Below are 22,715 nucleotides of genomic sequence, written 5' to 3' on the forward strand. Positions count from 1 at the left end.
CTTGCATGGCACAGTCGATTGCTAATTGCTGTAGTCACTTGGAGGATGGGCTTGTGCTGTCAATTAGACAAAATCCGAGCATCCCTAAGTACAGTGGTCTGTTCTGTGCTGCAGCCTGGGAGCACCAGTCTCATCCCAGTGAGGCTTCTGCTACACCACTCTCCATCCCCACGCTTCCCAAAGCCCTAATGCCAGGAGTGGGCAGGGTTCTCTCCCGTGTTTATTCACAGTGCAGATGAAAAGCCGTGAGTGTAGTAAATACATTCGTCTGCATCCCTCCCTGCCCTAACTCGTGCAGCTGCTGCTGGGGTACCAGAGGAGCGGCTGGATGCTCTGGGCAGGGAGTCCTTGAAAAAAATGCGATATCTGAGTGAAATCAAAAGCAATGAAATTGTGAGAGCAAACTGTAACAGGAAAAGAGCTCTGGCTTGCCTAGACTTGCTGCTGTGCCGTGATTCCTGGGTTCGCTTTCGGGCTGTACCTGTGGGATTGCGTGATCGCTGTGTCCCTTCCCGCGCGCCGGGAGCGGGGCCGTGCCCACCGCGCTTGTTCGTTCCGCGGCGCTCCAGCATGTAACGCGGCTTTGCTCTCAATAAAAGTTCCTTTCCAGCGTGAGGCTCCGACCGGTTCCTGGCGGGGGAGGTGGGACGGAGAGGAGAGCGGAGCGGGCTGAGGGGAGCAGAGCGCGGGGTGGAGCGGGCTGAGGGGAGCGGAGCGGAGCGGAGCGGAGAGCGGGGCGGAGCGGGCTGAGGGGAGCGGAGCGGAGCGCGGGGCGGAGCGGGCTGAGGGGAGCGGAGCGCGGGCGGAGCGGGCTGAGGGGAGCGGAGCGGAGCGCGGGGCGGAGCGGTCTGAGGGGAGCGGAGCGCGGGCGGAGCGGGCGGAGGGGAGCGGAGCGGAGCGCGGGGCGGAGCGGGCGGAGGGGAGCGGAGCGGAGGGCGGAGCGCGGGGCGGGCTGAGGGGAGCGGAGCCATGGCGGGCCCGCTGTGCCAGGGCTGGGGCCTGGGGGTGGCCCTGCGGAGCCGTGCCGCGCTCCGGCCGCTCGGGCTGTTGGCGCCGCCGGCACGGGGGGTGCTGGGGCCGGGAACGGGAACGGGGACGGGAACGGCGGCGGGATCGGGGGAGGCGGCGCTGGAGGAGAACCCCTTCTACGGGAAGTACCGGCACAAGATCCAGGAGCTGCGGAGGTGGGCCCTGAGGGAGGCGGCGGCGGGGCCGCGGTGGGCGGGCTGGATTTTGCGAAACGGGCGGGCCTGGGGAGCGCTTTCTTGAAGGAGCGATGTCCTTCTATTTTAGCTTTTGCCCTCTTGAGAAACTCGATTAGTTTAGGCCAATTGCCTTAAAATCCACATGTAGTCGATAGCAGGTCAGTCAGGGCCGTCTCCCAGCGTGGTCAGCTTGATTAGAGATAGTTTTGCGAAGATTAAATTTAAATTTTACGAACATGAATCAGTATCACAGTAAACATTTTAAAACGCCAAATGGTGTTAATCACCCAGCACTGCTCTCCACCTTTGTAAACCTTTGGAACAGACAAAGAGTACTCTAATTTTGAAAACCATTGGAGCAGGCAAAGAGTAATCTAATTTACAGTCTTCCATCTTATTATAAAGGAGGATTTGAACAGAAAATGAGTAGGCAGAAGTTGAGTCTTATTTCAGGTGTAAGTCCATTAGCTGGCAAGGCCACAATGAGAACAGCCCATAGAAGAATCACGGTTTTGAATTATCCTGATAAAGATGGACTACCTTATTTAGCAGTATAAATCAATGAAGCAGAAGACTCCACAGACTCACTCACAGAACCATGAAATGGCTTGGGTTGGAGATCAACCACTTCCAATCCTCATGCCATGGGCAGGGACAACTTCCACTAGGACAGGTTGCTCAGAGCCCCCTCCAACCTGGTCTTGTTGGAATGCAGTGCCAAAAACAAATCCAAAGCCTTGGGTCATGGGAGATATTGTGCAACAGCTTTCACAGTTTCTTAACTGTGCATTGATTTCTCCTGTTTATCGTCATAATTAAAAACTTAAGGTTATTTAAAAGCAAACTGGAGTGTTTTAGTTATATGAATTTATGTCCAGTTGGACAAGGAGCAGGGAGTAGGACTTGGATGATCCTTGTGGGTCCCTTCCAACTCAAGCTGTTCTATTGCTCTGTTGAACTGTTAAGAGTCCCTGTTCCAATTCAGGTCCAATCCAGAGGTGTTTGAATCCCGTATGGAAAAAAGAAGTGAAGTGAAAAAGCAGCCCGTGGGACATTCCAAACAAGGAGAGTTTATCAGATGCATGGAGGAAAAGGCAAGGACAATTTTCTTTGTAAATCACATACATTGAAGCTCTAACATTATTTTTATGGGATCAGAGTCATGCTACAAACTGGAAGTATCCCTATCAGTAGGAGCTCTGAAATTTCACTGTGTGATGGCTAAAAGCATTGTTCTGTTCTCCTCTGTATTATTTTTTAGACTGTAAATTCTCTGCTTGAAACCTTGTTTAATTATTTCCAGATTAGTTTGGCCGGAAGAATGACACAATCCTGCATTTATCATTTTTTTAGTGAAAGCAAGAAAACTGTTCAATAATATTGGATCCAAAATGCATAATAGTTTCCTTTTGATTAATCCTTTGTGGCCTTGAAATTCATAATTCACATTAGGTTACTAATCTTATTTACTTCACCTAATCAATCACTTATTTTATTAAAAATACACTGCAGTGATCTTCAAGTATCTTGAGCTCCCACTGAGGAGTTTTTGTCAGCAGGCAGGTTATGTGTGGCAGGGAAGGCAAATCAGTGGTATTAGCTGTAAAACTAAAGAAGAATGTTTTCTTGCAGGCAGAAGGCTTGGGCAGCAAGACATCAAAGGGAGGATTCACAAAGGATAAGGTAAGAGAAATGACCCCAAGTGTTAGGAGGGTAGCAGGGCAAGGGTGTGGATTATCTTGTATTGCCACAGCCAGTTTCAGTCAACAACACTTTGATACAAACCTGGTGTTCCTTATGCTGCATTTGAGTGTAAGATCTTGCTTTACTGTTGGGATCCCATTCAACCTTAAAACTCTTGGCACTCTGGGTTTTTATTGCCCTGTCCTTCTCTGTGACACCCTGGAAATTCTTTCCAATTGGGGAATCTGTTCTGAACATTAAATGGAAAGGATTAAACTCCTTTTACAGCATGGAGATACATTTGCAGTGATCAGCCAGCCCAGGGACAAGAGAATTCTATTTCACATTCTTTGATTTCAGTGACTCTTCAGTGTAAATCTGCCAAAGAGCACATCTTTGAGATGGCTGAAGGCAAAAGGTTGCAGCTCCTCTTGCAGCTTCAGTAGAGATCTGCACAACTGGAGCAAAGCATATGCTGTCTCCTGAAAGAATCTATTCTTCCTCAGTTGTGAATCTACTTCTCAGTGTGGTACTGCTGTATTTTATTTGGCAATTAGAGGAACTAAGTAACACTATAAATTGAACCAAGTTCCCCTAGGTTGATTTTGTTCTCTGTAATTGCATCCATTCATTCTGGATTCTTACAAGGTCAGAGAACTGCCATCATGCCAGATTCTTTGTGCTTTCTCTTACAGACACTTGATTCAATTCTTAATGTTGAGATGGTGAAAGAAAAATCAGCAGAGGAGATAACACAGGTGATGGATTTAAATGGAATAAACTTTGCTTCACATCTGTGCTTAATAGTAAACTATGTGTAAGCATGGAAATTTTACTTAGACTGAAAAATAAAACACAGATGTGGATGTATATTTCCAAAAAGCATATTCACATGGGTATCCATAGGAGAAGATAAAGTTTTCTCCATCTAGGTAAGTCCTCCTAGGAGGTACAGGTACAGTGGGTATTGGCATCCTGCTCTGGTGAAGAAAAAGACTGTTAACACAGAGGAGCATCATGCAAAAACTTCTGTTGAAAAAGTTTTGTGTGTTCTTTATTAAAAAAAACCACCAACACCAAAAAACATAACCAAAAGTTACTAGTGTGATTGTTGGGAAAGATGTGAGAAGCACTTCTGATGGTTAATAAATACTGAGCCACCTGTGAGCCCACTGCTGATTTCTGTTACCTGGTTGGCATCTGGTACCTTTGGTACATCTGGAACCTTTGCTGAAGTATCTTGCATTAGCAGGAAAGTCAGTCAGGCTTGATTGAAAAATGACTTCCCAAAGTGCTTACAAAGGTTAGTTGACATTTTAAAGCATTTAACATTACTGCTAAATGCTGGACTTTAACTGTATCTCATCTTCTTTGTTTCCTACAGATTTGGAATCAGTATTTTTCTGCAAAAGACACAGTTTATGCTGTTATTCCTGTAAGTAGTTCCTCTCTAGTTCTGCACTTGAAAAGCCAGCATGCAAAGCTTTCCTTTCCAGCTGAGATTCTGATGCTTTTAAAAGCAGTCATTAAAGGAAAGTGAGGTTTCAAGAACAAGCTTACTTTCTGGGCTGAGTGATTTTATTGTCCCAAACAAAGGCTTTTGTTTTCAGAAATGCATACCCTTTTTTTTCTCACTCAGAGAAGTCCCAATAAATCAAGGATTTTTTTTCTGCAGACCTAGCTGGAATTTCCAGGCTTATTTTAATACAAGCCTCTAACACTTTTTGCAAGGCCCTAGTGTTTATTAAGTAGTGTTTGTATTTTTGGAGTTTTCTCAGAGTTTCTTGTTTCTTTGCCCTCTTCCCCACAGCACAGGCAGCTGCCTCAAGGCTAATGTGGCAGTCCAAGAGCACTTGGCTGGTAACCTGCATGTGGCTAATCACTCAGAACTTTCATACATTTACAATTATTGGCAGCACTGTCTTTCTTGAGATTGCAGGGTGTTTCCTGAGATAAGATCATACTTCTTACTCCTGATAACTTTTCCAGATGTTAATTGTTCTTAGTTTGCATTAGGCTGAAGGAGACTTTCTTCACTTTGGGGGTTTGTCTTTATTCTTTTCTTCAGGGTCATTCTGTGATTTCGATCTCTTAAATCTGTCTTTTCACAACTGTGTGTTCCTTGAGTTCTTGAAACCTCATTTAGATCTGGGGTCTGATTTGTAATTGTATTTGGCCCTTTCTGTTGCAGCTAAACTCAGTGGGAGGGAGTGTTCTAGATGTGTGATGTGCTGAATGCTTTGAAAGTGGAAGTGTGGGATTTGAAGTCAAGCAGCCTCATGTTTCAGTTTTCCCAACATGTGGATGTTGTGAAAATAGTTTGATTTGCACTTTTACTGTAGCAGAGGGCCAAAACCAGGGACTCCAGCTAAAATGTAGGTCTTTCATTAGTGCAGCTGGCAGTTAGTGCACTGTTTTAGGAGGAGTGTTGGAAGCTTTTTAAGACTTCAATGCAAACCAGATCCCAGGCACATTAGGAAGCAGTTCATGGTGTCATCGAGGGGAAGAAAAAAACCCTTTGTCTTTTGCCAGAAGCTTTTTGTTGGCTGAAATAAAGGCCTTGCATAATTCTCCCATGCCCAAAAGTACACATGAAGGAATTTCTTCTTGATGAATGGCATATGTTTTCTTTCCTGAACACCTAAGAGTAGATATTAATACAGTGCTGGGAAGCAAAAAAAAAAAATTAGGCAAAAGATTTGGGGAAACACAGAGAACATGTGAATGAAATTGCCAGGTTTCATCAGGGCTGAAATAGGGTTGTGGTTTTAATTTAAACCTAAGCAGTAAGTATGCTATTGAGTGTATAGATGGGCTGCATTTTTATACTAACAACAGATGACAATGATGTAAATCCACAATTTGGAGCCAGGGATGTGTTGTCTCGCTCAGCTGTTGACAGTACATGATGCAGTGGAGCAATTACTGAAAGAGGATGTAAGCCTCAGGCTTGGGGCCCCCACGTCCAAGGCATGAAGCTCTGGATCCAAGGATTTTGCTGCTGCATCTTAGAGACAGCCTTGTTAAAACAGGATGCTGGTGACTTTTAGGTAAATAAGAGCTAAATGCAGCTTTCCAGGAACTCATTGCCATCTGTCCCCACAGCGGGACCTTCTCCAGATGGAAGCTGTACCCTCTAAAGGTTAATGAGGTGATGGTGAACAGCTCTGCATCCACATTTGTGTTACAAAAATTGAACTTCTCTTTCTCCTTCCCCAAAGGCAGACAAGTTTGATTTGATGTGGAAGAGAGCCCAGAAGTGTCCATCGGTACGTACAGCAGTGTGTGGTTGTAGAGCTGTAATGCTTCTCTTCAAAGCCTGATCCATTAACTTTTGACCTCCCTGTGTTCATACCCATTGTATCAGCCTGATTAGTAAAATCCAGGTGTTCAAACACTTGTCCTGATGCTCAGATAGAGCAGTGCCTATTCATATGTATGAAACAGTTTGATCTAGACAGAAAAGATGGAGGGTTGAGAGAGCAGCAGCACAGGATCTCTCAGGGAATGGAGACTTTACTGCATTGATGGATTAGTCCTACCTACTTCACTTGCCAAGAGCAAGATCAAATGTATTTGGCTTGCTGAACTACTTGGAGATTGGGAAGTTATTTACAGCCTGAAGTGCATTTCTGTGTGCTGCACTGGCATTCAGTCAGGTGTCCTGCAAGATTTTCTGCTCCCATGTTGTCCTTCCTCGGTGTGGTAAAACAAGCAGCTCTGTAGCCTGTGGAGCTGGATAGGCTGTAAATGGCTAGAGAGGAGATGTCTGTTCTGGAGCAGCTGATAAAATGACAGGATTAAATGCTCTGCTCCTTACCTTATATTTGACCATTTCTGCTGTTAGTTTTCTAGGTGAGAACAAGAAGGTCAGAGGCTGAATGTTCTCCACTCTCCTTTCCTTTTTATATCTCAAAATACTGACAAAAGTAATTGTCAAGATATTTTCTAATGAATTAGTACTGATAGGGTAATTCTGCCTTATTGTGTGCTTTGCAGTCTGATTCTTGCTGTCGTGTCACTTGTGGTGGTGCAAAAAACCTCTTTTTTCTATTGTGGTTCTCTCACTAAAGCATTAATGCTTGAGGCCAGTGTGACATAGGCATAATTTTGTTCTATGTAAGGAAAAATGGTTTTGTTTTTTTTAATAATTTCTCTGCAGTTTCTATATGCTTTGCCAAGAAAAGAAGGCTATGAGTTCTTTGTGGGGCAGTGGTCTGGAACAGAATTACACTTCACTTCCCTCATAAATGTTCAGGTGAGTGTTTGAGTTTAAAAGTTCAAAACTGACTTAGGATCCAGAAATAGATAGTATCAGCATATTAAAATATATGTTATTTACTAAATAGTTTAGCCAACAGGTTGTCTAGATTAACTTGAAAAGAATTCTCATGACAATAGCTGTTATTAATTATGGTTTAATTGTACATTAGTTACAGGTAAATTAGTAAAGTTATGGGTATTAAGTGTCTCTGTAGTGTAGAGGATAATGAGGTAGAAATTCAGTAGACTCAAAACATGTGCAAGAGCCAAGAACTGTTTGTGCAAACTTTTTAGGACTGTTTCTGCAAACTACTTAAAATAGCAGTAGATGCTGTAAGAATAAATATCTTCCTAAAAACTGTGTGTTCTTTTAAATGCAAAATGGTCTTTAGTCAAGTTAAAAAATAACCTAACTCTGCAAATCCTTTGTTTTCTGTAAATACCAAGAATAATGAACTTCTAATTAGAGCTGACCCTTAAGACCTGGGAAGGAACTGCCTCTGTGGCAGTTAATGCTCAAAGTTTTGTAATCAAACACCCAGATCTGCAGTGGAGTGAAGGTTTTTATGGGAGTGAAGGTTTTTATACCGACAGGTTTCTTTCTCCTTCAGACCCAAGGTGAAACTGCTCCAAGCCAGTTGGTCTTGTACCATTATCCTGATCTACAGAAGGAGAAAGGGATAGTACTAATGACAGCAGAAATGGACTCCAAGTTCTTGGTAAGAGAAGTCTGCTCATTGGCTTCCTTCATTTTATGCTGCAACTCCCCCTACAGTTTTCAATTAAAATTAAATTACAGTGAAGCCTTTCAAAGACCCTTTGCCAAAGAATGGTCCCACTGTCTTTTTTTAACCTAATGTTCTTAAGGCTAAGGAAAGCCAAAAGGGAATCATCAGTCTTTGGTAATTTCAGTTCATGCATTCGTTTTTTTTAAATTTGGGTATTACAGGTGATAGTTGTAAAAGAACAAAGCTACTGGGTTTTTTTTCCTTCTAACAGAAGCAAATTTAAATTAAAGCAGTTGCTACCTGCAAACAAGTTAAAACAGTGTTTGAAGCTTAATCCTGTTTGTCAAAGCAGGAGACTCCAGAGTTGTGTGTTCAGTGCACACCTGTGCTCTTTCCCTCTGTGTGGGCACACCATTATTGGCATAATATACCAGTGCCTGGACTGGTGGCACTGGGCACAGTAGTGGTGGAACAGAATGATTAACTATTCCTCCTCTAACTGACCTCCTGACACCCCTTCTGAGACAATGAGTGGAGTAATTGGAAATGCTTTTCTTTTTCCCCGTTGGATCTCAGAGCAAACAATCAATCTTTGCAAGTAGGTCAGCTGTAAGATGGGAAAAATGAGGACTTGGTGCATCTTGGAGTGGGCAGGCATCACAAAAGCCACACTTGACCTCTGAGGCAGATGCACAGCAGGAGAGTTGCTAAAACACACGGTGCTGGAGTGTTTAAGTAGGTCAGGATCCGCAGGGAGGTGGTTTATTAAGAGATTTGCTGAGCTAAGGTGACTTGGAGTCACGTGGTGAGTAGGAGTGTGGCATTTCTTTTCCAGTGGGACACGGGCACAGCCCCACCCTGATGGTGACAGCTCTGTTCTCTCTGCCAGGTGGTCCATGATGCCCAGTGCTTGGCCAACCAGGTGCAGCTGTTCTACGCCACGGATCGCTCCGAGACCTACGGATTAGTGGAGACCTTCAACCACAGATCCAGTGAATTCAAATACATGGCAGTTATAGCAGAGCTTGAGCAAAGTGGGCTTGGAAGAGAACTGACGCCTGGGCAGGCTTCTGACAAGTCATAGAGCCTGGCCTGTGGTGAAAGGAGCCAGCAGAAGCAAGGGGTCCGAGGAGGGGTGGTCCAGTGTCTTCTGTTTTACAGCTTGGATTTGGCCACAGAAGGAGTCTGCAGACATCCTGGGGGAGTGACAGTCAAGCCTGTCTGGCACTGATGTAAGATGAGGACTTGGGCCATTTGAACAACAGTAACTTTGAACAACAGTAACAGTAACTAATTGCTAAAAAATGGAGCCCAGTACTTCAGTGTAACTTCATCAGAAAGAGCCATTTTCCCAGTCTTGTAACTTGTGGAAATCCGAAATAAAGTGACAAAAGGGGAGCTATGTAATGGCTGTACTGACATCGGGAAGGAGATGACAACCAATGTTTCTTCTCAGTAAATGCATTTTAAATGCCCTCCACCATTATAATTGCATGGTTCAGTGCTTTTTAATCTGTGTGGGATTCATACAGGCTTGTCCATCAAGAAGAAAGAATAGAAGCAATGGTCTAAGACAGACACCTCTTTGTTTCTTTGTGAAGTTTCTTATACAGATGTATATTGTGGTCTGAGCTTTTCTCAGGATTAAAAAATCAGTCACTAGATTTGTTCTGGGAATTTTCTGCTTCTTAATTGATTTATTAATTGGATCCTGTTGTGATGTTTCTGTATTTGAGATGATGTTTTTGTGCAGTTTCAACATGGTTTTATATTTTTAGTATATTTTTAATAGTGTAGAGGAATCATTGCCTGTTTTACAGGATTATTTTTTCTCAGGCTGGCATCTAGTCAGCCAACTCACAAATGGCATTTGAAGGAACAAAAAATAACTCTTGTTCCCTCTTCAGGAAAGGCACTATCCATAATAAAGGAAAGATAGACTGGCATAGTGACAGAGAGAGTCACCAGCCAGCTTCTTGTTTGTCAAGCGAAAAAAATCTCTTGGTATGAAAATGCAGAGCTGCTTTAACACAGCTGTGTTGATAAGAGCCTGGCTTTACAGACTGCAACAGGTTGGGGTTTCAAACCTGCCCCCAGCAGAAGAATCCCCAGACTGATGCTTTGAGCTCCTTTTGTGTTCATTCCCAGCAGAGGCAGGCAGCACATCCACGAACGAGGACACTGCAGCAGTGTGATGTGCAGCGTGTGGGGGTTACCAGCACTGCCACCACTGCACAGGGGGACACAGGACAGCCAGGAGCTTCCAGGAGCCACTCTGAAATAATTCCCATGTCTACATCAGACTCCCAGCACTAACTCATCCTTAGCACTAATTAGCTCTGGTCCACATTGCACCTTGTCAGCCTGCTGGAGCTGGCAAGCATTCATCCTCTCCTTTGCCAGAGAAAGGGGGGAAAGAGGGACCTGCAGTTTGTCTCTGTTGGAAGGCATGCCTGGTATCAATTTTCTTCATTAACCACAACCTGATATGAAGCTGTGATGAATTATGAAGGTTTCTTGCAGCATCTTTTTGCTGGGTAGTTGTAGGATCCCATGGCTGCAATGCCCACTCTCACTCTGTACTTTCTCAGCCCATTCTTTGCCCTACATGGCCTTTGAAAGTCCCTTCCTACACAGTGCAGTTTTTTGTTGAGGTCTATTTTACCACCAACTCTTAGATGTTGGGTGTGAATTCCTGTCCATTCAGGAAGTTGCAGGATGTTTCTAGTAGAGGCAAATCTCTGGGGGCCTTGCTGAAAGGAGATGGCCTTGCTCCCTGGTAATGTTTTTGGTTTCTGTTCACTGAGTGTGTACAGAGCAGTCTGCAGAGAAGGGGAATAATTAATCTGAGGAGGTGTGGGTAGGGCTGTGATAATCTGAATAGCAAATCACCTTTATTAAAAAGCATTTCTTCTTCTGGTTTATGGTGTTCATGCTCCATTTATCATTTTTCCTTAGCTGATAGATGGGCTGTTTTGATTAATAATTCACTTCCAGCTGTGAAAAAGTCGAAGTTGCTGCATACATTTTTAATGTAGCTGTAATGTAACATCCCTGAGAGTGAAATCTAAGGCTTCCAAATCTACACCTCATCCTCTTTCTGAACATAAAGTATCATATTCTCAGGTATAAGGCTGTAGTGATCTACCTGTAGTTTTGAGTGGTGTTTTTTTCCTAAAAGAAGAACTTTTCCAGGGCTTTAAAAAAGGCAGAAATGGCCAGTGATGAGCCTAAAACTGGGATGAAGACCCATAATAAAAAGGTCCAGCAGAATCTAATGCTGTGCCCCACTGAATGACTGCTGCAAGGGGGAGTAAGCCAGGTAAATAACTGGCCCTACAAACTGCCCCTGCTGCAGAAACCAGCGGTGATTTGTGGCTGTGTGGCTTCTCCAGTGCCTGGGACACATTTGTGCATGAACTGTGCTGCTGACCACAGGCATGGATGAGCCCTACAAGCTGCAGAGTGGGCACAGACCCCCGGGGCTGTCTGGCTTTGGGCAAATCAGCAGCTGTGCCAGTTTTAAGCCACTAAAAACTCACACAGAGTTTGTAAGATTTGATGCCCTTAGGATCTGTGCTGAGCCTTAGGGCTGGTGAAAAATAATGCTGTTAGGCTTGGCGTGGGGAGAGAGGTAACCGAGGGAGAAGGTGGCTGTGGGATTCATGTGCCATCCAGCCACTAGAGGGAAGGTTTGTCTCCTGGTTCTGAGCTCTGGGCACACACACAGCTTGCCTGAGCCTGTCTGCTCAGCTCTGTGAACTTTGTGAATTGTGTGCTGAGAACCATAGAGATGCTCATGCTGCTCCTGTTGTGGTCCATAATGAGCTGGGCTGTGCTGAGTTCAGCTCATAGTTCCACCGGCCCCAGGCCCCAGATCCCACCTGAGCTGCCTCGGGGAGGGCAAACATCCTGCAGTAGTTTCCCAGCATGTTTTGCTGATTGCCAGTATTTTTTGGGCCAGCACCTTCTCAAGATGGATGTGTCTGGTTTTAATAGCCATCAAATGGGCACGTTCAGGGAGAAGAAGCTCAAGACTCCCAGTGGCCCCATGTAAACTTCAGCCCCTGCAGCATCCTGCAGCAAGATGCTGTAGGAGCCCCCTCAGTGCTGGCTGTGGTCTCCCTCCAGCTGGACGACAGCCCGGGACCGGGATGTGGCAGGAATTCCTGCTGGGAGTGGTGGAGCAAGTTTTGCAGGCAGAGGCTCTTTGTTACCAGCATCCCAAACTTCTGTCTTGGCCCTCCAGCCCTGTCACCCTGGGGAGATAAACCCAGAGCCCATCCTGCTCCCAAGGGAAGAGGTGGCAGTCAAAGCAATCAAGGAAGTGCAGATTGATGGATGATGTTCTTACCCTCCCTTAAAATGATGACTCCAGTGCTTTTTCATCTGTGCCTGGCTTTTTTCCCTGTGCCTTAGAAAATGGCAAGACTCCAGTGCCCTCTGACCCAGAAGAAGCTCTCACTCCCCGTCTCTGAGTTTGCGCAGGACACGGTGGAGCAGAGCAGAGCAGAGCAGGGGAACTGACTGTTCCCAACGCTGCATAGCTGTTTTCTGGACACGTCCTGTTCCTCTCTGGGAATAACCAGAGCAAACCCGCTTTGTCTTCTGGTCTGCACAGGCGTTCACAGCCTTCCAGCCCCGTCTGGGAACAAGCATTTCCCCGGCTGCCGAAGTGGCAGTGCCCAGGATGTGCCGTGCAGGGCACTGTGTGAGAGCCCAGCGCAGTGGTGGGGGCTGGCAGGGGGTCCCCCCTCTCCCTGTGCAGCCGTGTCCTGACAAGCCTTGCGAAGCTGCTTCGCTGTCAGGGGCCTCTTCCCGTGCCTGCCCCTGAGCTCCGATGGAGCTGCCCAGTGCTCCGGGCTCGCTTCCGTCCCTGCTTCCTTCCCCCGACAAATCCAGCCATGCACCTGCCTTCAGGAGCGAGGCCAGCATTCCCCTCTTCCTTCCTCCAGGGCAGACAAACGCCCTCTTCACAATAATGCATTCCTCCTTCCCCAAAGCTCTCCTTCGGACCTCTTCCTCTCTCCCAAGTGACTCCTGCTTCCCCTCCCCACAGCTGGGATACTGGCTGGCTCTGGGACCGTGGGCTCTCTGCTTTTTGAGGTTTCCAAAACCTCACGTGAGGGGTAAGTCCCTGAGCAGGAGGTGCTGCTCACCCCTGTGGACTTGTGGGGCTGCAGCTGATGTAATGCAGCCCTCCTGGTGTTCTCCTGGCCCCTCTCTTTTGGCTCCAGACTGCTGAGGGTGGGAGGACCCCATCTCCCCTCCAACTATTTTGGCTCCATCTTGCCTGAATGTAAATCCTGGCTATGAGTTGCCTTTGGGATATTTGCTATTCAGCCAAGCCCCCTCCCTTTTGGATTTCTGCCCATTTTCTGCAGGGATTTCAGCTGAAAGTTTCCTCCTGGCTTGGCATTTGCTGTTGGGAATTACATCTGCTCCACAGACCTCCACTTCCCACTCACAAGGTCTGAGGACATTTTGTTGTTTCCTGCATCCCAGGTCCCCAGGATGGAGGACAGCAACATTGCTCAGCCCTTGCTGGACTTGGGGTGGCTGTAATGAGCATCCAGCACTGGGAATGAGAAAAGACTTTGCTTGAATCTGCTGGAGTCAGGAATGTGGCTGGTTTGCTGGTGACCAGGAAGGTCTGCTGGATTACTTGAGCTTGATCCTGATTTTAGGGGTATTACTTGGACCCTACTTTACCTGCAATGACTGAGAGAGATTCACTCATGAGCAGGGCAAGGCTGATGTGGAAAAGGCTCAGCCTGCAGGTCCAGGGAGGATGCACACACAGAGCTGAGCTCTGAGGTTATGGCTCTTGTACGTGTCAGCTGGTGATGGTGGAAGCGGCTGGGCAGATGAATTTGACAGCTTGTGCTTCCCTCCTGCCTCAAGAGCTATGCAGGGTGCTTCACCTCAAGGTTTTACCTTTTCTGCAGAAGTGAGACACCTCAGCCATCTCATGCTGTAGTGGGTGCAGAGCACAGATGAATCCTGCATGTCCTTGGTGTGTCCTTCTCCTGTCACCTGGTTCAGGACCTGCCCTTCAGCCATGTCCCAAATGGAACAGGCAGAAAAGCAAGGGGCTTCTGGGGTGTGCAAGCTCCAATTCCCTTCAGCTCCAGTCAAAATTGATCCATCAGTGGCTGCTGCCCAATTAAATGGGCCCTACAGTGTCCTCTTCACTTCTAATAAGATGCTGCTGCAGGTGTCAAAGAGTTCCTATTGCACCTGCACCAAACCAACCTCACAGAGAGAGAGAGGAAAGCAGAGTAAATGCCTTCCAGGGCTGGGCTGAGCTCCCTCATGGCTGGCTGGTCTGGGAGGCTGCTGGATAAATTTATTTTTAAAGACTGCATCTGAACATTGTGGCTCAAGAGCAAAAGCTGGCATCACCTGCAGCTGAGAAGCCGTGTTCTGGGGAAAGGAGTATGGATCCTGCAGAGATGCATCCTCCTGCCAGGCAGGGTTCAGGGAATCAAACCCTCATCCTAAACCCTCCAGCTTTATGCAAATGTACCCATCAGCCACATCCTCCCTGCCCTGTGCCCCACTCCCCAGCTCGCCCCATCACCTGCAGACACTTGGGTTGACCCGAGTTTAGCACACATGTAAGAAAGGCCAGAAGCGTTTCCCTCACTAGAACTGTCCCGGTGCCAAGCAATTTGCAGACGTTTCAGTAAGGCCAGAGCATCACACATCTCGTCCCCGGGGAGGGACACGTCACCGTGCCAGGAAGGGAACCGCGAGTGTCAGGGCCACGCTCTGCCTGCCCCTGCCGCGACACCCCCCAGCATCACCCGTGGGGCGCACACGGCTGTTCCAGCCCCACCCGGGACTCTGACCCCAGAGCAGATCCCGGCTCCTGCCAAGCCATCCCACGCTGGCTGGCCGCTCCTGCCGGCGCCGAGCGTGCTGGCTCAGGCTTGCCTTTGCTGAGCAGGATTTAAATACCGCAGCGCGCTTCAGAACTCACCCCACCTCCGACAGAAACGGAAAGTAAGTGCTCTGTGCAGACAAAGTTTTTCTCTTTCTTTCTTTTCCCCTCTCCGGCATTTCTGTTTTGGATGGCGTCCAGCTTGGGCTGGTATGCAAACCCCCGGCTGTTTTTGTGTGTGTGTGCAGAGCGGGGAAGGATGAAGGGAGAGGGACTGTGAAAAGATGGGAGGGGGGAGGGGAAAACACTCCGGGATTTCATCTCTTTTCCCCAGCTCCCTGCTGTCCCGTGAAAGCCGGAGCCAGCCAGCGGCACGGGACTGCCCGCCAAGAAGGATCTCAGCATCCAGGAATGGAGCGTGGGTGCGGGTGTGAGTGAGTGCCCACCCAGCAGCCTGCGAGCCCACGGCGGCGGATGGTGGGGGCTGGCAGGCTCGCTTCCAGGCGGGTTTTCCAGGGACAGCTGGAGCTGCCGGCAGGGTCAGGATGTGACATCACTGACCGGAGAAAAACCCTCGGCCCCGGCTTCTCTAACGAAACCCCCGTGCGTGCTGGAGCGAGGAGGTTCTCCCTGCCGCTGTTGCTGCTGCGATCCCCAAACTGCAAGTAGTCCCGACAGAGAGCCTGACTTGGACTTTGTATCTTTTTAATTTTTTTTTTCCTTTTCCTGAATAAGAGCACAAAGTGCAGCGGAGGGATTTGAGACTGGAAGCCACCGTGCCGGGATATGAGGTGAGTCCTGGGAGGTAAAAAGCCAGCACCGCACTGCTGAGGATGCTCCTGGGGTGCTTTTAAGCACGGGATGGGCAAGACCTGGGTTGGCATTAGCCTAGAAAAGAGCAATTCTTCACCCAGCCGGGCCATGGACGCCTGCAGAAGGCTCTTCCCCTTTCTCCGGGGTGTCCCAGCTCAGCAGGCTCTGTGTAAATGCCAGAGATCCCCTGTTTGGGGGATGCTGGGCAGGGATACGTGCGAATGACCGGCGGCGCGCAGGGAAAGGGGGTCCCTCGGGGGCAGGGGGACAGGCAGGGGAGGGGGGACAGGCAAGGGAAGGCAGCACACGCGTTTCCCGAACGGGACAGCCCCCGCAGCGGCTTTGCCGGGGTCGGAGGGAGGGTGGAAAGTTGTGGGCGGGGGAACTGGGTGAGAGCAAGCGGCGGCGATGGGTTTTCCGCAGCTGGCTTATCTCCTCTCGTCTTTTTCCTTGAGCTTACCGGCCTGGAGCTCCCGGTGTTTGGAATTACGTCTCTGACAACGGAGTAATCACCCTTGGGACTGAACCAGAGCTGTTGGACACCACTGAGGCGATTGGACACTTCTTTTCAGGGCTTGCGGCAAGTTACTGCTAGTAGCAGTGAGGTCTCAGCTCCCAGGAATGAGGTACCCCCCAAAACACCCCCAGCCCCATACCTAAAATGAATGGGACATGCTGCCCTAGCCTGGGGAGATGCTGCTTTGCTTTTCTGCTTGGAGGTGCCTTGTGTGATCCGGGAAAAACTTTTTTTGGTGCCTTTGGGCCAGAGAGCCGCTGCTCTGTTGGTGGTGTGGCAGGGAGGCAGGGCAAGGAGCAGGACAGAGCAGGGGGACAGCAGGGGGCATCTGTAGGGCGGGTGTAAGCAGCCCTGTTCCTGGAAACCATCCGGGCCCGTTTCTCACGAGCTGGGGATTTCCAAGCACCATGTGAGTTGGGGGAAGCACCAGCACAGCTTCCCGCTGGCAGCTGTCCCCAGCTGGAGTGTGGGGGCCTGACTCCTGCTCTGCTCCAGGGATTTGTGCTCATGGATGCTCGCATGGGTCTCTGCAGCACCAGGGGAGTTTGCACAGAGAAGGTTTGGCAGCAGGGAGATGCTGCTGAGAGCCCAGGGATTCTCTGAAACTCCCTCAGCCCATGTGCTGGGCCTTGATCCCCCTCCCGGCATTTTGTCTTGGCTCATTTCCTGGAATTTTCTATCGTTTAGGTTATATTTGGGACCAGCAGCCAATAACCCCATTCTCACGGACAGCCCAGCTGGGGCTTGGCTCCAGCAGGAAGCACAGAGGGAGTGGGGCCAGTGCCCCAGGACTCTGCTGCCCAGCACCCTCCTTCTGCAGCCCCCCTTCCCTAGATGGTTCCAAGACTGGAAAGGCTTTTAAAAAGAGGGAATGTGCTCCCTTCCCTGGAAGAACCACTTGTCCACAGTCCCTCCCTGGGTCAGGGCTGCAGTGTCTGCAGCTCACGGTTGTTTGGGAGAAGTTTTTGGGACATGAATCCCAAGAAGCAGCCCTGGTTGCAGAGGCTCTAGGACAGGCTGAAGACCAAACTGCATCTGGACTTCTTTGGGGCTTGACGGGAAGCTCAGAGACAGGGCTGCTGACTCCTCAGCCAGGCAGTGAGGCTTCCTAGAGCAGTGAAAAGCCAGCTGGGGCCTGCAGGTTTCTGGGCAGTCTGTCCATCTGGAGGCTGGCTGTCTGTCTCAGGGCTCCGGCACATGGTGACTGAGCTGATGCTGTCCTTCTCCATCTGGGATAGGGCTGGGTGGGACTTGGACACTGCCTGTGGTGGGGAGAAGGGAATCCCCTAAAGGAGAGAAACAGTAGATATCTGGTTATCCCATAAGCAAGATCCCCTGGGGAAGCCTGAGGGGGATGTGCAGAGCGGGTGGTAATTAACCTACACTTTGCTCGAAGGTGCCTGGAGCTGGACAGGTCTGTGCTCTGCCTCCTTGGCCTCTTCCCAAAGCAGTGGGAGCTGGAGTCTCCCTGCAGGCTGTCACAGTGCTGGGCCCCTCGTTGTGCTCCCCAGTGGTGGCACTGCCCACCAGGGTTGGAGTGTGCTGCTAACACAGCAGTTCCGGGCAGGTGCTTCTGCCAGTGTGTCACTGTCTCGGGATGGATCCAGGGAGGATGCACTTGGCACTGGAGCATGGGAGGTGCTCTGTCAGAGCTTTCCTCTCTCCTTACCCTTCATGGTTGTTAGTGCTTCCCAGAGACACTTGCAAAGCACTTTTTCCCCTGAAGCCTTTGTTGTTGCAGCCCTCAAAGGGAGCCTGGGGAGGGAGATCAGTTTTGAAACTGGGGACACTGAGGCAGGGAGCAGCACTGTGACCATCCTGGAGTCTGACAGTGCATCTGTCTGATCCTTCCTGCTGGTTTTCTCACTAAAGCTTATTTAGGGTCAAACCCAGAGGTTTTCTTTGGTGAGCTTGCCCCCATGCCTGCAGGACTGTGAGGAGGAAGCCACACTCCCACAGCTCTGCCTGCTCTTCCTTTTTGTTTTGTCGCTTCTAAACAGATCCTTCAGAGTTGTTTTTAATTTACAACAAAGCCTTTGCCTTGTTGTGTTCCTTTGTGGTTTTCAAATGACAAGAAAAAAAGAAAGTAAGAAAGAAAGAAAGCTAGTTTAGATAAAAAACACAACCAACTCTCAAACCTAAAATTAGTGCCTAAGTCTGACCCTGAACTTACATCCCTCTCATCCAGTTAATTTTCTTTCATCTCTGGACCTGCCAGCAATCTAGAATATCATTTTTTCACATGCCTGTGCCTGCTACCTCCGCAGCAGTGGTTCTGCCTTGTCCTTGCACAGCTGAACCCTGTGCTTTTCTAGCTCTTGCTGAACCCCACTGAGTTTTGCTTCTGCTGCTGCTTTTAAAACCAGCAGCAGGATTGAAGCCAGCAGCAAAACCAGGGGTAGGACTGAAGCCCAGCAGCCTTCATGGACAGGGATGGGATTTGTGGCCACTCAGCTGGGTTTGTAGCCAAGCTCCTCAAAGCCAAGGCTATTTTGGGAGCCTGGATGGGGGTGAGCGCTAAGGATGCCACAGTGTGGATGTCCCATGGGAAATGTCAGTCTCTCTCCTTCCAGAAACTTTGTTCATCCTCTTCCAACCATCCTCTGTGGGGACACAGGGTGACAGCAGGGCAAGTCTCCAGCTCCACCTACTTCACTCCTTGTTCACTCCCAAGTGTAAGATGAGGTTTGATTTGGGGATTTGCAGATGCCTCAGAAGGGGATTTGTGGACCCCTGGAGTGCCAGCAGCACCCTATGATGGGAACTGTGGTGTGGGGAAGAGGGTTTGCAGCCTTTGCCAAGGTTCCTCTTGGAAAGCTTTGATTTTGCATGTGGGAACTGAAGGCAGGGAGCTGCAGGCTGCTGCCGTGGCGCTGGCCCAGGCTCTGCCGCGCCGGCCAGGGCGGGACCTGTATGATCATGTTGTAGGAAGTTGCTGCCCGAGCCTGTTGGATAACACTTCGCCCTTAGGATTTCCCAAAACAGGCAGGGTGAGCAGAGATTAGCACTTGGACGAGTGTCCCACCCCACCCTAGGCCCCAGTGGACCATGGCATGATTTCTAGGAACCTGACAGCCTTGAACATCAGACTTAGCTGAACTTTGCACCATAAACCTTGGAAGATGTCCCATTTTCCATCTCTTTACATGGATCTGCCCCAAATACTTGGTCAGTGATGGAGAAGCATCAGTCAGGTCAGATGCGTAAAGATGGAAACTGGGAAAATCTGATTTTGCATTGGTTGAGGCCCTTTTCCTCCAGTTAGACTCAGGATGTGTCTGGGTCCATTCACAAGGGATTTTGCTTTTCTTCCCAGAAAACAGGTGGGTGCTGAGTCTCTGCCTGTGGGGAATCTGAGGCATTGGTGACTTTGCAAAGCCTGTTTGCTCTAAGCTGGTGCATCCCATCTCAGTGTCCCATCTGCAAGGGCCAGAGCTGGGATCTCATCTCCTGGTCCTGGCCACCACTGCTCCCTCTGCATCAATCTCTCTGGGCAGTGAAAGTTCTGAAGCGAGGTAGAGAACAAATGTGTTCTTTGGCTCAGTGCCTCTCTCTGCTTCTTCAGGTCATAAATCCCAGGGTGTATTTTTGGCTTCATGCTAAATGTAATTTCTGGAGAACATTTTCCTCCAGTAAAGATTAACAAGGTCTTTTAACAACTTGGTGATTTGGTAGTGGTGATGACGAGGATCCTGAAAAGAAAACTGCTGCCTGGGGAGCAGAGAGGCTGTGGTGCCATGCTGGCATCCTGCAGGCTCAGGGACAGGTCAGCTTGGGCAGCAATGGGTTTTACTCTCCATTCCCACTCGAACAGATGCATGGTAGAAAAACACCTGGCAGATGTTTAGCAATTTTGTTGCTCCTGTTTTTTGCACTGGTGTTTTATTCAGATGGTGCTGAACCATGAAGCACATTCCCACCTTCCTGATGAGTGAGAACAGCTTGCAGGGTAGCACAGAGATCCAGCTGTGGATGATGCAGGGATGCAGTTGTTGATGAGTTACAGGTCTGGCTTCAGCAGATGAGATGTTTATTTCCCAGCGGCTCAATATTTGCGGAGGACTTGCAGTGTGGGCACTAAAAGAGAACTGATTTCACTGCTGTCAGCCCCTGCAAGTGACATGCTTGATGGGATGTTATCTGCCAGGGTGGCTGCTCATCACCTTGGAACAGCCCAGTCTCTGCATGGAGGAATCTGCAAACATCAACAGCTCCTGAAGCAGAGCAGATGGAGCCAAGGCCAGCAGAAATGTTGACATAAAGAAATGTTTGTTGGTGTGACTTCCCTTGCTGAAATTCCAGGGAAGCCTGGCTGCAGGGCCAGGCACTGCTCAGCCCTATCATTCCTACTTTGCACTAAGAGCAAAGCCTGCTGAGTGCCTCATCCTGAGGGTATCCCAGCACTTCCTACATTACCAAATTAGGAACCCTATTGCAGTGGTTATATATAAATATATATGTATGTATGCATACATGGTTTTGCAAGCGTTATGTTAGCAAACTCCCCAGAAGGCTTTTTTTAGAGGTGTTATCAACAGGATGTGTTTGGATATGTGGAATCCAGGAAGTCCTGGATAAGGGCTTTTCTTTAGAGCCTCACTGTGCCCAGAGTCCCCTGGCCTCCCATGGGATCCATAGGGACTGCTGCGGCACAGGTCATTCCTGAGGGACAGATAAGAGTCATGACATCATGCTGGCTTCACTGGCTGGCATTTTGGAGAGATTGTGCTCTTTTCTGAAGTGGGAAACAAGCTCTTTGTCATGGTTGGAGCCAGTTGCTAGGAGCAGTGGAAGATAAAGCATCCAAGAAACAGCCCCCAGTCATTGCCCAGAAATAAATGAGGGTGACAGGGATGTGGCCCTTAAAATCCCACCCAGCCACATGAGATGGGGAAGGTCTGCAGATACCCTGGTGTTGAAGTCACACTGCATAATGTTGTGTGATGGCTGTGACCCCTTCTGGGGGGCAGAAAGCACCTAAAAACACACAGGTTTTTGTACCTGGGTACAGCAGAACATGGTGGGGCTCACACTGTGCTGTGAGCTGTGTAAGGGTGGCAAAGCTCTGGCTCCAGCCTGTGGGAAAGGCTGTGGTTGTGCACTAATGGCATTCATGCTGGGCTTCCCACCCACAGCAGGGTGTGCATCCATGAGAGGGTTTTGCACGTGCTGGCTGCAGTGCAGAAATCCCTGCCAGGCAGATGCTGCAGGCATTGGGATGATCACTAGGTCCTGCTCCCTCCCAGTGATGACCCTGGGGTGAGCCTTAAGGGGAGCAGAGGGTTTCACTTGAGAGATGTTTAGCTGATTACAAAATAGGACCTGCCTCGGGCTCAGGACTGAGTTTAGAAAACAGAATTTAAATAGCAAGCTTTTGGCTAAAGTTGTCTTTTTAATGATGAATGTTCATCCGAGGTTTGTACCATTCCCTCCTGCTTGTGACTTTGGGTCAGTCACTTCCCTTTTCCATAAATATTTTCCTTCCTTTTTCTTAACTGCTTCTCCATCTCTTCCCATCAGGGGGAGGCTGTTGGAAGACTTTCTCTTCCCTAAGCCTCAGCAAGGCATTTAACACAGGAGACCTTGGTCTCACATTAACACTGCTGCTGATTAACGCAGGTAACAAAATGCAATTTTGCAATTCCAGGCTGCAATTCCAGCCTGTCCAGGACAGCCTTGGGCAGATGGGATTTCCACTGGATTTCAGGGAGGAAAAGGAAAATACAGCCCTCACCTGTGCTGCTACTCTTGGGCAGGAAGGGGTGAGCTCAGCACTTTGCTGAGCCCTGGAGTCCCCCGGAGCATCAGCTGCAGCACTCGAGGGCTGCCCCGCGTGCATTGTGTGCATGCCGGGAGAGTCGGCGGCATCCTGGCAATGTTGTTCTGCTGTGCTGGGCTGCGTTTCCCTTCTTCGGATGTGGGTTTTGTTCTTTTGGACAAACACACCAGGCAGAACAACAAAAATAATCCCCCCATTTCCCATTGATCCTGGCGCTGGGGCTGTGTGAACCAGCAGCCAGCTGCGGTCGCAGCGTGGTCCCCGGGGCCTCGCTTGCCAGCCGCTGCTGCAGGGTCAGGGGTTGTTTGTACTGACAAGTCCTGGGAAAGAGATGCTTCCCCTTTGCCAGGAGAGGAAAAGGCCGCCAGAGTGGGACTGCCTGAACTGGTGAGCTCTGCTGATATCATGGCTCTCACTTTATTGCAGCACTTGATGGTAAAAGCCTGGAAAGAAGAAGTTAGCTGGAGCCCGGTGAGTTCCTGGGGTACTCAGGAGGGTGGAGGGGCTCTGTCTGCCATCAAGCCTTGCCTGGGGCACATGTGGCAGGGCTTACCCTCTCCAGTGCCAGGAGCTGCTGTGTGAGGTGGCAGCAGCTGCTCCAGCTCACCCTGGTGGGTGTGAAGGGGGCAGAAGCTCACTCCAATTCTGTGTCCCCATGTGCTATCAGAGCTGTGGGGTCAGTGGTGCGAACCCCTGCAAGTGTGTCTACGCATGCTGCTGTCTTCATGTGTGACTGAAGTGTGTCTCCTTCTCCTCCCAGAAACCTCCATCCCTGAAGACCCCAGCCCTGGGTTTCATGTTGCTCTGAGCTCTGCCCTCACCCAGGCTGGCCCTGCCCGCA

The 22,715-nt window shown here is 49.2% G+C and overlaps 1 protein-coding gene across 1 annotated transcript; it reads left to right on the forward strand.

The window, feature by feature from the left end:
* Positions 1–969: 969 nt before the first annotated feature.
* ATPAF1 (ATP synthase mitochondrial F1 complex assembly factor 1) lies at positions 970–9,459 on the forward strand (the record flags this gene model as incomplete). The annotated part of the gene is made up of 9 exons (XM_084211396.1): positions 970–1,184; positions 2,191–2,299; positions 2,838–2,888; positions 3,584–3,646; positions 4,273–4,323; positions 6,110–6,157; positions 7,051–7,146; positions 7,763–7,870; positions 8,769–9,459. The coding sequence occupies 9 exons, from the start codon at positions 970–972 to the stop codon at positions 8,961–8,963; spliced, it is 936 nt and encodes a 311-aa protein (XP_084067522.1). The 3' UTR covers positions 8,964–9,459.
* Positions 9,460–22,715: the final 13,256 nt, after the last annotated feature.

Source organism: Fringilla coelebs (genome assembly GCF_963513975.1).
Source record: "Fringilla coelebs genome assembly, chromosome: 9".
NCBI classification, from domain to species: domain Eukaryota; kingdom Metazoa; phylum Chordata; class Aves; order Passeriformes; family Fringillidae; genus Fringilla; species Fringilla coelebs.